The 14,881-nt window shown below is 53.4% G+C and overlaps 1 protein-coding gene across 1 annotated transcript; it reads left to right on the top strand.

The window, feature by feature from the left end:
- Nucleotides 1-1,087: 1,087 nt before the first annotated feature.
- XKR5 (XK related 5) lies at nucleotides 1,088-14,118 on the top strand (the record flags this gene model as incomplete). Its single annotated transcript, XM_039910155.1, has 4 exons — nucleotides 1,088-1,282; nucleotides 8,714-8,825; nucleotides 12,735-12,920; nucleotides 12,952-14,118. Coding segments are annotated over 4 exons (1,491 nt in total), but the record flags the coding sequence as incomplete, so codon positions are not given.
- Between the last annotated feature and the right edge of the window lie 763 nt (nucleotides 14,119-14,881).

Here is a 14,881-nt window from a genome sequence, read left to right as displayed (position 1 = left end):
AGGCGCGGTGCCTGGGAGATAGGAGACCTTGGTTCTAATAGTATCCGTTAAGCTCTCACTATGTATCGAACACTGTTCTAAGCCCTGGGGTACATACAAGCAGCGAAGAAGAAGCCGCGTGGCTCAGTGGAAGGAGCATGGGCTTTGGAGTCAGAGGTCATGGGTTCGAATCCCGGCTCGGCCACTTGTCAGCCGTGTGACTGTGGGCGAGTCACTTCACGTCTCTGCGCCTCAGTTCCCTCATCTGTAAAACGGGGATTAAGACTGTGAAGCCCACGTGGGACAACCTGATTCCCCTGTGTCTACCCTAGCGCTTAGAACAGTGCTCGGCACACAGTAAGCGCTTAACAAATACCAACATTATTATTATTATTATTATTATTATTATACAAGCTAACCAGATTGGACACAGTCCCAGAGTGGCTCAGTGACAAGAGCCCGGGCTCGGGAGCCAGAGGTCATGGGTTCGAATCCCTGCTCCGCCACTTGTCAGCTGGGTGACTGTGGGCAAGTCACTTCAGTTCTCCGGGCCTCAGTGACCTCATCTGTAAAAAGGGGATGAAGACTGTGAGCCTCACGTGGGACGACCCGATCATCCTGTATCTCCCCCAGCGCCTAGAACAGTGCTCTGCACATAGTAAGCGCTTAACAAATACTAACATTATTATTATCATTATTATTATTATCAATCCCCATTTTATAGATGAGGTAACTGAGGCACGGAGAAGCGAAAAGACACGCAGCAGACCTGTGGCGGAGCCGATGTCGGAACCCAGGTCCTTCCGACTCCCAGGCCCGTGCGCGATCCGCTAGACCCCGCTGCTCCTCGTAATCCCGGCTCCGCCACTTGCCTGCTGCGTGACCTTGGTCAAGTCACCTGACTTCTCTAGGCCTCAGTTTCCTCCTCTATAAGATGGGGATCCAATCCCTGTTCTCCCTCCTACTTAGGCTGCGAGCCCCACGTGAGCCCCCGAGGGGGTGACCTACCGTAACGAGTACCACAGTCGTCACTATCGTTAACCCGATGTGAGGAGCATCGGTTTCAAATGCGATTTCCGTCTGTCCACTTCCCGAAAGGGGCTGGTGACCTCTTCGCCCTCTTTGCCAACCAGGGGGCCACTGGTTGGGGATGACCTTCTGGCTCGTGGCTCAGCAGAGCGACATCGTCGCCGGCACTTGGTCCCGGAGGCTGTTCAACCCGCTCGCCGGAGCCCTGTTGGTCTTCTGCTACGTGAATCTCTGGGCCAGCCCCTCCAGAAACAGGCTCGTCACGTTCTACCTGGCAAGTGGTCCTTTCCCTTCTCCTCGGCCTTCAGGGTGGCCGGGCAGGGATGCGGATCCGGGGACGCTTGGGTTCCTCTGAGGGGGGATGTCTTCACGCGGAGCGGACGTGCGGAGAGGTTGGGCAGATCCCCAAGACACTCGTTTGGGTGGCGGCCACAGGTCCCCTTGCGCCTGACTAGAAAAGCAGAGCTCACTTGCCCTCGCCTACCCTCACTCGCCGTGAGCGGGGAATGTGTCGCTTATATTGTTCATTCATTCAGTAGTATTTATCGAGCGCTTACTATGTGCAGAGCACTGTTTTAAGCGCTTGGAATGTACAGTATAGCAACAGATAGAGACGACCCCCGCCCGGCGACGGGCTCGCGGTCTAATCGGGGGAGAGAGACGGCGGAGCCGGACAGAACGAAACAAAAACAAGACAACCTCATCAAGATAAATAGAATCAAGGGGATGGACACCTCATTGACAAAATAAATAGGGTAATAAATAATGTATACAAACGAGCACAGTGCTGAGGGGAGGGGGGTGCTCTGCACATAGTAAGTGCTCAATAAATACTATTGAATGAATGAATGGGAGGGGGAGGGAAAGGGGCTCAGCTGTACTTTCCCAAACCCCTCTCAGGATGGCACCTGGAGAGTTTCCAGTTCTCTACCAGTCTCGGCTACGGGAGGGAGGGTCAATCCCTTCTGGATTTTTTACCAAGAAAACTCTCTGGATCCACTACCGGAACGATTGCAGGTGGAGGGCGGGGCGTTCTGGGAGAGATGTGTCGGTGGTGTTGCTATGGGTCGGAAACGGCTCGACGGCGTAGACGAGACTGTCTCGAGCATTCAGTTCAGCGCTCTGCACCCCGAAACAGCGCTCGATAAATGCGATCGACCGTCGTCTTATCCATCAGTGAATCACTGAGTGCTTACTTTGTTCAAAATGCTTCGGAGAGTAGCTATACCAGATTTGGTCGCCATGTTCCCTGCCCACAAGGAGCTTAGAGTCCAGTGGAGGAGACAGGCATTAAAATGAATAATGGTACATACGTGCTGTGTGGCGAAGAAAGGACGGAAATGCAAGCTCAGGGCAGATGGAGAAGGGAGAGGGAGAAGGGGAAATGAGGACGTAATCGGAGAAATCTTCTCGGAGGAGATGTGATTTTAATATGGCTTTGAAAGGGGGGAGAGTGGGTGGTCTGTCGGATCTGAAGGGGGAGGGACAGGCCAGAGGCAGGACAAGGGCGAGGGTCAGCTGTGAGACAGGCGAGATCGAGGTACAGTGAGCAGTGTGGCGTTAGAAGAGCAAAGCGAGCGTGCTGATTTGAAGTGGGGAAATCAGCATCGTTTGCCTTTTTTCGTTTTTAAAGACATTTGTTAAGCGCTTACTATATGCCAGGCACTGAACTAAGCGTTGGCGTAGAGACAAGCGAATCGGGTCCAACGCAGTCCTTGTCCCAGTCTCAATCCCCATTTTACAGATGAGGTAACCGAGGCCCAGAGAAGCGAAATGACTCGTCCAAAGTCACACAGCAGACAAGTGGCAGAGTGGGGATTAGAGCACGGGTAGTTCTGTCTCCCAGGTCCAGCCTCTATCTATTGGGCCACGCTGCTTCTCAGAACCGGACGACTCGGAGAGGGCCAGTCAGGGGGCTGGAACCATCATCATCATCATCATCATCACCCGAGCGCTTCCTGTATGCGGAGGACTGTACTAAGCGCTTGGTAGCACACGGTATAACAGAGGCGGTACATACGTTCCCCGCCCTCGCCGAGCTTAAAGTCTAGAGGGGCAAACAGACGTAATATAAATAAATCATCTACATCACGGGCCTCTGGGTGAGTCCCACCGCCATGGCACCGGAGACCTCTCTATGCCACCACAGTGCTCTGCACACAGTAAGCGCTCAATAAATAGGATTGAATGGACCACAGTTAATAATACTAATGTTGGTATCTGTTAAGCGCTTCCTATGTGCAGAGCACTGTTCTAAGCGCTGGGGGAGATACAGGGTCGTCAGGTTGCGCCATGTGAGGCTCACAGTGAATCCCCGTTTTACAGATGAGGTAACTGAGGCGCAGAGAAGTTAAATGACTTGCCCACAGTCACCCAGCTGACAGGTGGCAGAGCCGGGATTCGAACCCGTGACCTCTGGCTCCCAAGCCCGGGCTCCTGCCACTGAGCCACGCCACACAGTTGGCCTCCCAGGATGGCCATTTGCCTCACTCTGAGGGCGCTGTAGTAGAAGCTGTCGTTGAGACTGTGAGCCCGTCACTGGGCAGGGATCGTCTCTATCTGTTGCCGAATTGTACATTCCAAGCGCTTAGTACAGTGCTCTGCACGTGGTAAGCGCTCAGTAAATACTGTCGAAGCAGGAGTACAAGTATTTAGCAAACGCTTTCCGTGTGCCGAACACTTTCCTAAGCTCTGGGAGTCAACAGGTGGGAACTGGGCCCAGATCCTGTCCCTCGAAGGGCTCACGGCTATGAATGTGAGATGCACTCACAGAGAAGCAGCGCGGCTCAGTGGAAAGAGCCCGGGCTTGGGAGTCAGAGGTCACGGGTTCTAATCCCGGCTCCGCCCCTCATCAGCTGTGTGACTTTGGGCGAGTCACTTCACTTCTCTGGCCCTCAGTGACCTCATCTGTAAAATGGGAATGAAGACTGTGAGCCCCACGTGGGACAAACTGATTACCTGAATCAACCCCAGCGCTTAGAACGGTGCTTTGCACATAGTAAGCGCTTAACAGATAACATCATAATAACGAATGACGGTGTAGGGGGAAGGTGGGGAGCACCAGAAGCGGACACGTCGGAAACCCTAAAATATTAAAGGGACAAGGATGCGCAGAGCCTGTTTGGGGGCAGGCAGAGAGTTCCTCGGCCGCGGTGGGAGGGCCCAGTTCTCCCGGGGCCTGCGTTTCTCTCAGCTGCGGTGGAAGAGAGAGGTCGAGAGCCTGTGAGTGAGTAGAACGAAGCCGTGCCATTACCCGGCTTTTGACCCGTCGGGTTCCGGCGTTTAGTACAGTGCTTGGCACCCAGTAAGTGCATTATTATTATTATTATTATTATTATTATTATTATTCAGCTCCTGGATTTTCTGTAAGATCGGTTTCTATTCCACAGCCGTCGGGATTGCGGGGAGGGGCCGGTGGGGGAATCCTGGCTGAGAAGCAGTGTGGCCTAGTGGAAAGGACATGGGCCCGCGCGTCGGAAGCTCCTGGGTTCTAATCCCGGCTCCGCCACTTGTGTGCGGTGTGACCTTGGGCCGGACACTTAACTTCTCTGGGCCTCAGTCACCTCATCTAATAATAATAATAGTGCTTGTTAAGTGCTTACTATGTGCAAAGCACTGTTCTAAGCTTTGGGGTGGATAATAATGATGGCATTTGTTAAGCGCTTACTATGTGCCAAGCACTGTTCTAAGCGCTGGGGGAGATAGAGGGTCATCAGGTTGTCCCACGCGGGGCACACAGTCTTAATCCCCATTTTACGGATGGCGTAACTGCGACACGGTGAAGTGACTTGTCCAAAGTCAAACAGCTGATAAGTGGCGGGGGCGGGATTAGAACCCACAACCTCCGACTCCCAAGCCCGGGCTCTTTCCACTAAGCCACGCCACACAGGCTAATCAGGTTGGACACAGTCCCTGAGCCACGCGGGGCTCCCAGTCTTAATCCCCATTCTACAGATGAGGTAACTGAGGCCCAGAAAAGTTAAGAGAATTGCCTAAGATCACACACAGCAGACACCTGGCCAAGTCAGGATTAGAACCCAGGTCCTCCTGGCTCCCAGGAGCAAAATCCACTAAATCCCACTGCTTATCCATACAGTGGAAATTCACTCCCACTCCCTCCTACTTAAACCGCGAGCCCCAGTGTGGGACGGGGACCGCGTCCAAACCCGTTACCTCATTATCCTGTGTCGACCCCAGCGCTCAGTACGGTGCTCGGCACGTAGCGTTCAACAAATATCAAAGCAACAACAGAACTGAACATTTAACCGAGCGGTCTGATCGGCACGTTGAGTTAGGATTGCCTCTGTCTGCCTGGGCGGATAGAAAATCTGGATTCCCGCAGCGATTCAGCCAGCGGGTCCCCAGAAGAATCAAGCTCGTCTCTGAATAGTCTCCGTGAGCGGACGAGATGCCCAAGGGGGTGGGAAACCGGCACCATCAAAATGGACGTGTCTCACCTCCTTTTTCGAATCCGCTCTAGTCAGGGAGATCTTGAAAGCCGACTCGGTTGGGGCGTGATCCCGTTCCCGGGTGGAACACTAGGTTCTGAGAACCGGAATCCCGTCCCGTCGGCGTACGGACTGAGCTGATGGAAAGGGGATACCCGGCCAGGGCCGGTGACTACACATTAAAGCGTGGAAATGATCTGTCTCCTTAATGAAGAATCCGTCTCTTGCTGGATTTCTGTTCAACAAGAGCCACCGTATCCTCATTTATCTCTTTTATTTAATCTTTCCCCCACCTCTGCCGGTTTTGTTTCCACTCTCGGAAGGGCATCCCCTTCACAGCAGAGGCTGATTCTGTTACAGGCGTATGAGCCGTCACCGTTTTTTAGGGAAAACGCAACCCGTGCACCTATTGCAGCCTAGAAGCCGCACGGCCTAGGGGAAAGAGCCCGGGCCTAGAAGCCGGAGGACCTGGATTCTAATCCCGTCTCCGCCGTTGTGTGACCTTGGGCGAGTTGCTTAGCTTTTCTGTGCCTCAGTTCCCTCATCTGCAGAATGGGATTCGATACCCGTTCTCCCTCCCACTTAGAGCGTGGGCCCGTCGTAGGACCTGATGATCCCGTGCCTCCCCCGGCGCTTAGTACAGTGCTTGGTGCACAGTAAGTGCTTACCAAGTACAGTTGTTATTAGGATTATCGTCATCGCGGGACATAGAACGCCTTGCAACGGCTCCAAGATATTTGGATGCGAGTCCGTGACAGAAAGTTTTTCCCCTTCACTGCCAGATCCTGGAACAGATCTGCCTCACACTGCTTAGGCTCCAAAGGTTGAGCAGGGTAAATGTTAGCTTTTCCCTTCCAGACGGGCGTGTAGACCTAGCCGTGTTTCGATTGGCCCAGCCGTGTGTTCTTTAGGATTTCTGAAGCCATAAATCGTACTCCCTGTTGCCGCGGTGGTTTCTGAGACGGTTTCCTGACGGCCGGCTTCTCCCCGTTACAGATCGCGGGCCGCGTTTTCTTAAAGGCGCCGTCCCCCCGGGCTGAGCTCGAAGCATTTACCCCGACTCAAAGGCCGCTGGAAGGGGGCATCAGTCCCCCGACTCTAACATTCCTGGCGTGTCCCTTACGGAAACTCAACCGTTTGCTTGTGTTATCGTGCGCCGGGTCGGTTTCCTCCGACGAACAGGGAGGAGACGGTGCTGGGGTTTGAACTTTTATTTGGGATCCGTCCAACTTGACAGGCGCAGGATAGTTTGCCCTCGGCAACCTCTTACGGAAAACGTAGGTGCCCCCTTTTCAGGGAGTTAAGTGGGGCTTTCAGGTGCTACTGGTTCCTCTCTCTTAAAAAGTTCATATGGGAGGGGGAGATTCCTGGATCTCTCGGGGACCTGTCATCCAGACGTGATGTTTTGAGAATTCTCGCCCCTGCGGCCCTACTGGAAAATCCAGCATGCAAGAACGCATTCCTGAACCTAGATGAAGTCTGGCCCCTTTCCTCCCCAGACCACCAGTAGCCAGATGTGGGTGTTCTGGCCCGACGCTCTGTTCAGGTTGGGCCGGGCTGTAGATTTTTGGACCAGGGGAGGGTCTAGTCTTTGCTACCTCGGGCCCTCCGTTTAGCTGGGCGACCTCGGGCAAGTTACTTCGTTTCTCTGTGCTTCAGAGAAGGAAACTGAATTAAATTAGAGAAGCAGCGTGGCTCAGTGGAAAGAGCCCGGGCTTTGGAGTCGGAGGACATGGGTTCGAGTCCCGGCTCGGCCACTTGTCGGCCGTGTGACTTTGGGCAAGTCGCTTCACTTCTCGGTGCCTCAGTTCCCTCATCTGTCAAATGGGGATTGAGACTGGGAGCCCCACGTGGGACGACCTGATTCCCCTGTGTCTACCCCAGCGCTTAGAACAGTGCTCGACACATAGTAAGCGCTTAACACATACCAACATTAACAAATACCAACATTAAATGCCTGTTTTCTTTTCTCTCTCTCTCCCTTAGACTGTAAGCCCCAAGTGAGACAGGGACTGTCCAATCTGATTATCTAGTGTCTATCCCAATTCTCAGGACGGTCCATCATAATAATCATTATGATGGTATTTGTCAACGCTTACTGAGTGCCAGGCACCAAACTAAGCGCTGGGGTGGATACAAGCAAATCGGGTTGGACACGGTCCCTGTCCCACGTGGGGCTCGCAGTCTTGTTCCCCATTTTACCGATGAGAAAAGGGAGGCAATCAATCAATTGTATTTATTGAGCGCTAGCCATGTACTGAGCACTAAACTAAGTGCTTGGGAGAGTATAATCGAGCAGAGTTGGTAGACACGCTCCCTACCCAGGGCGAAAGCACTTAGTAAAAACCATCGTCGAGGCTATAAGAGATCTGGAGCCGTAACTACAACCCCTAGTTATATTGCCAACGAACTCAAAATTAGACGAACCTCCAGGGGAAGGAAAATTGGGAAGAGGTGAAGGTCTCTAATCACAAGCGCTCAGGGAGCACCAGCAGGGGAAAGCAGTCTGTGAGCTGGAAAGGGAAGAATTGCCTGTTTGTGTTACGGACCATTACTCATTTTAATGCATGTCTCCTCCACTAGACTGTAAGCTCCTCGTGAACGGGGAACATATCTACGAAACCCGGTATATGTACTCTCTCGTGCACCTAGTACGGTGCTTCGAACAATGTAAGCACTCGATAAATACCATCGACTGCTTGACTCATTGATGGATAAGACGTCAGTCGATCGCGTTCATCGATCGCTGTTTCGGGGCGCCGTACTGAATGCCTGGGAGGGTCTTCTCTTATGCCGTCGAGTCGTTTCTGATCCACAGCGACGCCACGGACGCATCACTCCTAGAACGCCCCGCCTTCCACCTGCAGTCGTTCCCGTAGTGGATCCAGAGAGTTTCCTTGGTAGAAATACGGAAGCGGTTTACAGTCGCCTCCTTCCACGTAGCAAACCTGAGTCTCCACCCTCGACTCTCTCCCGTCCCGCTGCTGCCCAGCACGGGGGAGTTTTGACTTGTAGCCGATGGCCTTCCAACCGCTAGCCACTGCCCGAGCTGGGAATGGAACGGACAGGCCTCTGCTCGACTCTCCCTCCCGGAGTCGAGACTGGTAGAGGACCGGGGACTCTCCAGGTGCCACCCTGAGAGGGGTGTTTGTGTTCACAGGGGCTAATTACGGTTTACCACTCTAGATCAGGAGGAACGCACTCCGACAGAAAGCAGGCGTGATAATTAACGGCGACTCTTCCCGTTGGTGCCACAGGTGATGTTAATAGAGAACGTCGTCCTTTTGCTTCTGGCCACGGACCTCCTCCGGGGGACGTCCTGGCGCGGCGGGTGGGTAACGGCGGTCGTCCTGTCTGGATTTGTCATAGGTAAGATCCATCGAAGGCATTCATTCATTTATTCAATCGCATTGATGATGATGGTATTTGTTAAGCGCTTACTATGTGCCAAGGACTGTTCTAAGCGCTGGGGTAGATACAAGGTGATCAGGTTGTCCCGCGCGGGGCTCACGGTCTTCATCCCCATTTTACAGAGAAGTGAAGCATAGAGAAGTGAAGCGACTTGGCCAGAGTCACAGGGCCGACAAGTGGCGGAGCCGGGATTAGAACCCACGACTTCCGACTCCCGCGCCGGTGGTCTTTCCGCTAAGCCATGCTGCTTCTTGAGCACTTACTGTGTGCAGAACACTGTACTAAGCCCTTGGGCGCGCCCACTGTAACAGAGTCGATAGACGCGTTCCTTGTCCACAGTGAGCTCACAGCCTGGAGGGGGAGACAGACACTTATGTAAATAAACGGTGTCCACGCATTCATTCATTCAGTCGTATTTATTGAGCGCTTACTGTGTGCAGAGCACTCTACTAGGCGCTTGGAAAGTACAGTTCGGCAACAGATAGAGACAATTCCTGCCCAACAACGGGCTCACGGTCTAGAAGGGAGGGAGACTGACGACAAAAACAAGTAGACAGGCATCAATCGCATCAATCTAAATAAATAGAATTATAGATATCATCCTTAAGAAAATAAACAGAATAATAAATATGGACATATATACACAAGTGCCGTGAGGCGGGGAAGGGGGTGGAGAAGAGGGAGGGAGTCGGGGCGATGGGGAGGGGAGGAGGAGCAGAGGCTGGGGGGGGGGGGGCTCGGTCTGGGAATTACGCACCTAAGTGGTGGGGCCGACCTGAAGGTGGGGTGACTACCTAGTGCCCAAGGGTTCTGTGCCCTTCCCAACCACCAGCTTGGATTTTCTTGGGCCGCCAGTGAACCTGGGGAGTTGCCCCAGGCAGCAACTGATAGAAACGGCATGGTAGAGGGCAGGCCTGGGAGTCAGAAGGTCATGAGTTCTAATCCTGGCTCCTCCACCTGTCCTCTGCGTAACCTCGGGCACTTCGCTTCTCTGGGCCTCACTTACCTCATCTGTAAAACGGGGATTGAGACCGTGAGCCCGACATGGGACGGGGACCGTGTCCACCCCGATTTGCTTGTCTCCACCCCAGCGCTTAGCACGGCGCCCGGCGCATCACAAACGCTTAACAAACACCATCATCGTCATTATCATTATTAGAAACGTTGGCTCGGGCAGAGGGCGAGGAATTAGACGAGGCTGCCTTCCCTCTCAGGTGTCACGGAGTCCGCGTGTTAATTGTCCATTCACCGGGAGATAGAGCAGGAGTTGAGAAAAGGAGACGAAGTATCGGTGAGGAAGCAACATTCCTGAGCCGGATCAGGTTTGCTCACTTTAAGCCTGCCTGCCGTGACTGGAATTTAGGCCTCCGTCACAGACAGCGTGAAACTCTTGCCTGTGGTCGCTTTCATGTCTGGGGATGGTGAGAGTGAGGGGTGCTGTAGCGAGATTCCCACTTGACTACGTCAGACAAGACTGTAAACAGCACTAAGCTCAGCTCCATCTCTGGATGGGAAGGGTGAAGTGGCTACCACTTTCCTCGATGAAGTCCATCTTTTTAAAAGCTCATTAGCTATTTATGGTATCTTTTAGGCGCCTACAATGTCGTTCTGCCAAATTCCTGGCCCACGCTTTTCTCTCCTGAGGCAGACCCCTCAGTATGGTATTTTTTAGGCGCTTACAATGTCGTTCTGCCAAATTCCTGGCCCGTGCTCTTCTCTCCTGAGGCAGACCCCTCAGGTCACGGGGAGGAAACCACGCGCTCTTGTATTCTAAATTTCACCCTCAGAGAAATCAGGGTGTTTCGTTACCCCAGATAGATCGGAACGACACGTAGCTCTCGGAGCTGGCCCGGTTGTTTCACTGATGTCACTCGGAGGGAGAAACAGTGCTTAAGAGGGAAAAGCAGAGGAGTTAGGGAAGAGAGGAAAAACCAGAAGCATCCACGGAATGCCGTAAGGACTCTTCTGCCAAGAATGACTACATCCCCTTCGAGACGTAAAGCCGTAAACCATCTTAGCAGCAAACTTTACTGGGTCGTTTCACTAACTGAAATAAAGTGCCCGGGACAGTTCTATTGGAGATGTTGACTTTTGATTTGATTTTGATAAATATTAATAGAGGCTCCTTTGATTTCTGATGCCCAAAGCCACAGTAGCCACATGCAACATCTAAGCATGGGTTATTGTTGGTCCCAAAGTTCTCCGTATTTTAGCAATTAATTCGTTCAATAGTATTTCTTGAGCGCTTACTATGTGCAGAGCACTGTACTAAGCGCTTGGAATGTACAATTCGGCAACAGATAGAGACGATCCCTGCCCAGTGACGGGCTTACGGTCTAATCGATTAATTCTCTCAATGAACTGAGTCGTGTCCAGTGGACACCCTTCTGTCAATCAATCACAGGGATTTATTGAGCACTTACTATGTGCAGAACACCGTACCAGGCGCTTGGGAGAAGAGAATACAACAGAATTAACGGGCATGTTTCCTGCCCATAACAAACGTACACCGTGTGGGGTGAACTTTGGTCCTTAGAACTTTCCAACTTGGCTTCAGAATTCAACAGCCAAGATGAGTCTTTAATAGGAGAAGCAGCATGACGTGGTGGAGAGAGCACGGGCTTGGGAGTCAGAGAGTCATGGGTTCTAATCCTGACTCTGCCACTTGGGTGCTGTGTGACCTTGGGCAAGTCACTTCACTTCTCCGGGCCCCAGTGACCTCATCCGTAAAATGGGGATTGAGACTGTGAGCCCCACGTGGGACAGGGACCGTGTCCGACCCGACTTGCTCGTATCCACCCCAGCGCTCGGTGCAGCGCCTGGCACTTAGTAAGCGCTTAACAAATACCACAGCTGTTACTATTATTATTAATTTTAAAGATCCCCTGCCAGACTTCCTACTGAGCGTGCAATCTCTGTGTTTTTATTAGGGTTTTGTCTCCTAAAATCCATTAACAATTGTTTTGGTGGGTGTCTTCTGAGTGGAGGCCGTTGCCCCGGGTGAGGAGACTTGTCAACTGTAAACACATTTTTCCTGGCAGTTATGTCCCCGAGGTCATCCTCAAAGGCTGGATCCCAGCAGGTGGGAAACCCCCTCCACATTTTGTTGTTTTTAAATAAATCTGGAAAGAATGCCAGGCTGCTGCAGAGCCTTCATGGGGAGAAATCGAAAGAACAAGTTGTTTCAATGATGGAACTGAGGCTTGCTAACCCTGCGGGCCACTTCTGCTCCTAGACAACTGACTAATAACAATGGAATATGTTAAGCGCTTACTATGTGTCAAGCACCGTTCTAACTTAATAATGTTGGTATTTGTTAAGTGCTTACTGCGTGCAGAGCACTGTTCGAAGCGCTGGGGTAAACACAGGGGAATCAGGTCCCACGTGGGGCTCACAGTCTTAATCCCCATTTAACAGATGAGGGAACTGAGGCACAGAGAAGTGAAGTGACTTGCCCACAGTCACACAGCTGACAAGTGGCAGATCTGGAATTCGAACCCAAGACCGCTGACTCCAAAGCCCGGGCTCTTGCCACTGCACCACGTTCTGAGGTAGATACCAGCTAATCGGGACGCGGTCCGCGTCCCACATGGGGCTCAGCCTCAATCTGCATTTTACAGATGAGGTCACGGAGGCACAGAGAAATGAAGTGACTTGCCCGAGGTCACGCGGCAGAGAAGTGACGGAGCCGGGATTAGAACCCGGGTCCTCGTGAGTCCCAGGCCCGTGCTCTCCACTAGGCCACGCTGCTTCTAGTGGTTCGTCCGCTGTCCTAAACAGTGTTCTTGGGACTATTTAATCCTGCATCCCAAAGGGACTAGGTGGAACTTGGAAAAACAAACACATATATTCTCTTTTCTATTTTAGGCTGTGCCTCCCTGATCATTTACTACAGCCTGCTACACCCCAAATCCACAGAAATCCGGCAGCGTTTCCGAGGGAAGTCTCGGGACGTTTCCAGGAAAGGGCCTTCTTTCCCGTCGGCCGGTCGGTCCGAGGAAAGCTTCGAGACTCCATCCTTGGGGGGGGCGAGGCCACGCAACGTCCCCGAGGAACTGCTCCATGTCTCCCTGGGGCACGTCAGTTGAAAAGTCACGGAGTCTCCCTTCGGGGGAGGAGGGTCTCGGAACCCACCACCACTGGCTCTTCGTGAGGCTGGCCTTGAAAACGGGAGACGTGTCCAAAATCAATGCAGCCTTTGGAGAGGGCGGCATCGGCGATGTTTTTCTAGCCACCCGGGGAGTAAATCAAGATCGGGACCCACGGCTTTCGGATTCAGAGATGGGCTTTTCTGGCCCTCATAGAAATGGACCAGTAGCCCAGGGGAGCGCAGGGAAAGCCTCAGAAGCCCAGGACAGCCCAGAAACCAAAGGAGGACGGTTGGACGCTTCAAGTTACCTCACCCTTCCCGGCAGCCGGGACGACAACACGGCTACCCCGGACGCACGGCCGTCCGACCGCGAACGTCCCGTGAAGGAGAGGGGCACCCAAGGGTCGACAGGGGGCTTCTTGGTGAGCGAGCGGAATCGTGAGGGAGGAGAGGCGGGCCGAGACCCACCCCGGCCAGCTGGGAGGAGTGACGACGCGGAGAGCCGCGGCGGCCGAGCGGGAGCCGAGCAGGGGCGGGAGAGCGCCACGTTTTACTACCCCGCCGCGACGGAGGGGAGCGGGTCTCCCCGCTGGGGCGGCAAACCGTCGCCGGGGCCTACCCCGGCCGCACCGGGCCCCGAGGAGGCCAGCCGGGCCGGGTCGGGGGCAGACCCCGGGACGTCTCCGGTCTCCCTGGCCGGTGTGAGCCCGATACTGGGCCGGGCCTCAGTCGGCAGCTGGAGACGCAGTACGGATCTGGGGGAGGGCGGCGGGCGCGCCTTGCCCGCACCGTCCGCGGACGCTTCGCAGGAAGGGCTCTTTAGGGTTGAGGGGTGCCATCTTGGATCAGTGGGGGCTCGGGAGTCTTCGGAGAATGGCGCACTGGACACCGGGGAGGAGCCGTGCTTCACGTCTACCCCGAAATCTCAAGCTTCCAAGCGGGGCTGCGATTGGAGGGAGAGACCGAAACGAGAAAAAAGCGTGCTCTTCTGAAAGCCAAACGCGGGATGATCTCTATTAATACGGAAAGGATGTTGGTTGGAATTGCGAAATTCCTGCCCACCTTAGGGTCTTGGATCCCTTCACATCCATCCCACCCCTCCACCTGGGAATGAAAGACCAAACAATCAGTCACTCCCACCTCCTTTCACGGTGGTCAGTACACAAGGAAGACGTGTCTGCCTCTCTCTACCCAGCTCTATTTCTGTAGATAGGTAACTATAGTTATATGAACAGGTTTATATGCACGCATTCATACGAGCTCATTTTTCTACAATCAGTGGTATTTATTGAACGCTTAGCAAGTGCAGAACCCTGTACTAAGCACTCGGGAGAGTACAACAGAACGGGTGGACACGATCCCTGCCCATAACGAGCTTACAGTCTCGAGAATACAATACTGTAGTCCTTTGGCAAATAGGGATTTTTTTGTTGTCCGTTTTCCTGGATCCACAGAGACGTGTTCACTGTGGGCAGCGAATGTGCCTGCCAACTCTGTTATACTGTACTCGCCCAAGCACTCGGTACAGTGCTCTGCACGCAGTAAGCGCTCATTAAATACAATTGAGTGGCTGATTTGAGTGGCAGCAGCGGGCCCCGTCCCTACTTCCTGCCGTCGCCGGTCGTCAGTGGCCACAGCCTGGCCTCCTCAGTAGCTGGCCAGCAGCCCCAACCTCCTCCATCCCCAGGAAAACCCAGACGGCCGGGTGTTGTTGACAAACTTTCACCCATGGGCGCAGACGGTATTCGTGGTTACACCTCATTCATTCATTCAGGCGATCACTTATGGCATGTGCTGAGCGCTTACTACGTGCAGAGCACTGTACTAAGCGTCTGGGAGAGTACAAGACCTCATTCGCAGGGGTTTCTCTACACCCATCACCTTGTGTTCTAAAGGACCACTAAACATACACATATAGAGTAGT

Source organism: Ornithorhynchus anatinus, chromosome X1 (assembly GCF_004115215.2).
Source record: "Ornithorhynchus anatinus isolate Pmale09 chromosome X1, mOrnAna1.pri.v4, whole genome shotgun sequence".
NCBI lineage: Eukaryota > Metazoa > Chordata > Mammalia > Monotremata > Ornithorhynchidae > Ornithorhynchus > Ornithorhynchus anatinus.
The sequence above is the reverse complement of the archived record's forward strand: the minus strand, read 5'-3'. Positions and strand labels throughout refer to the sequence as shown.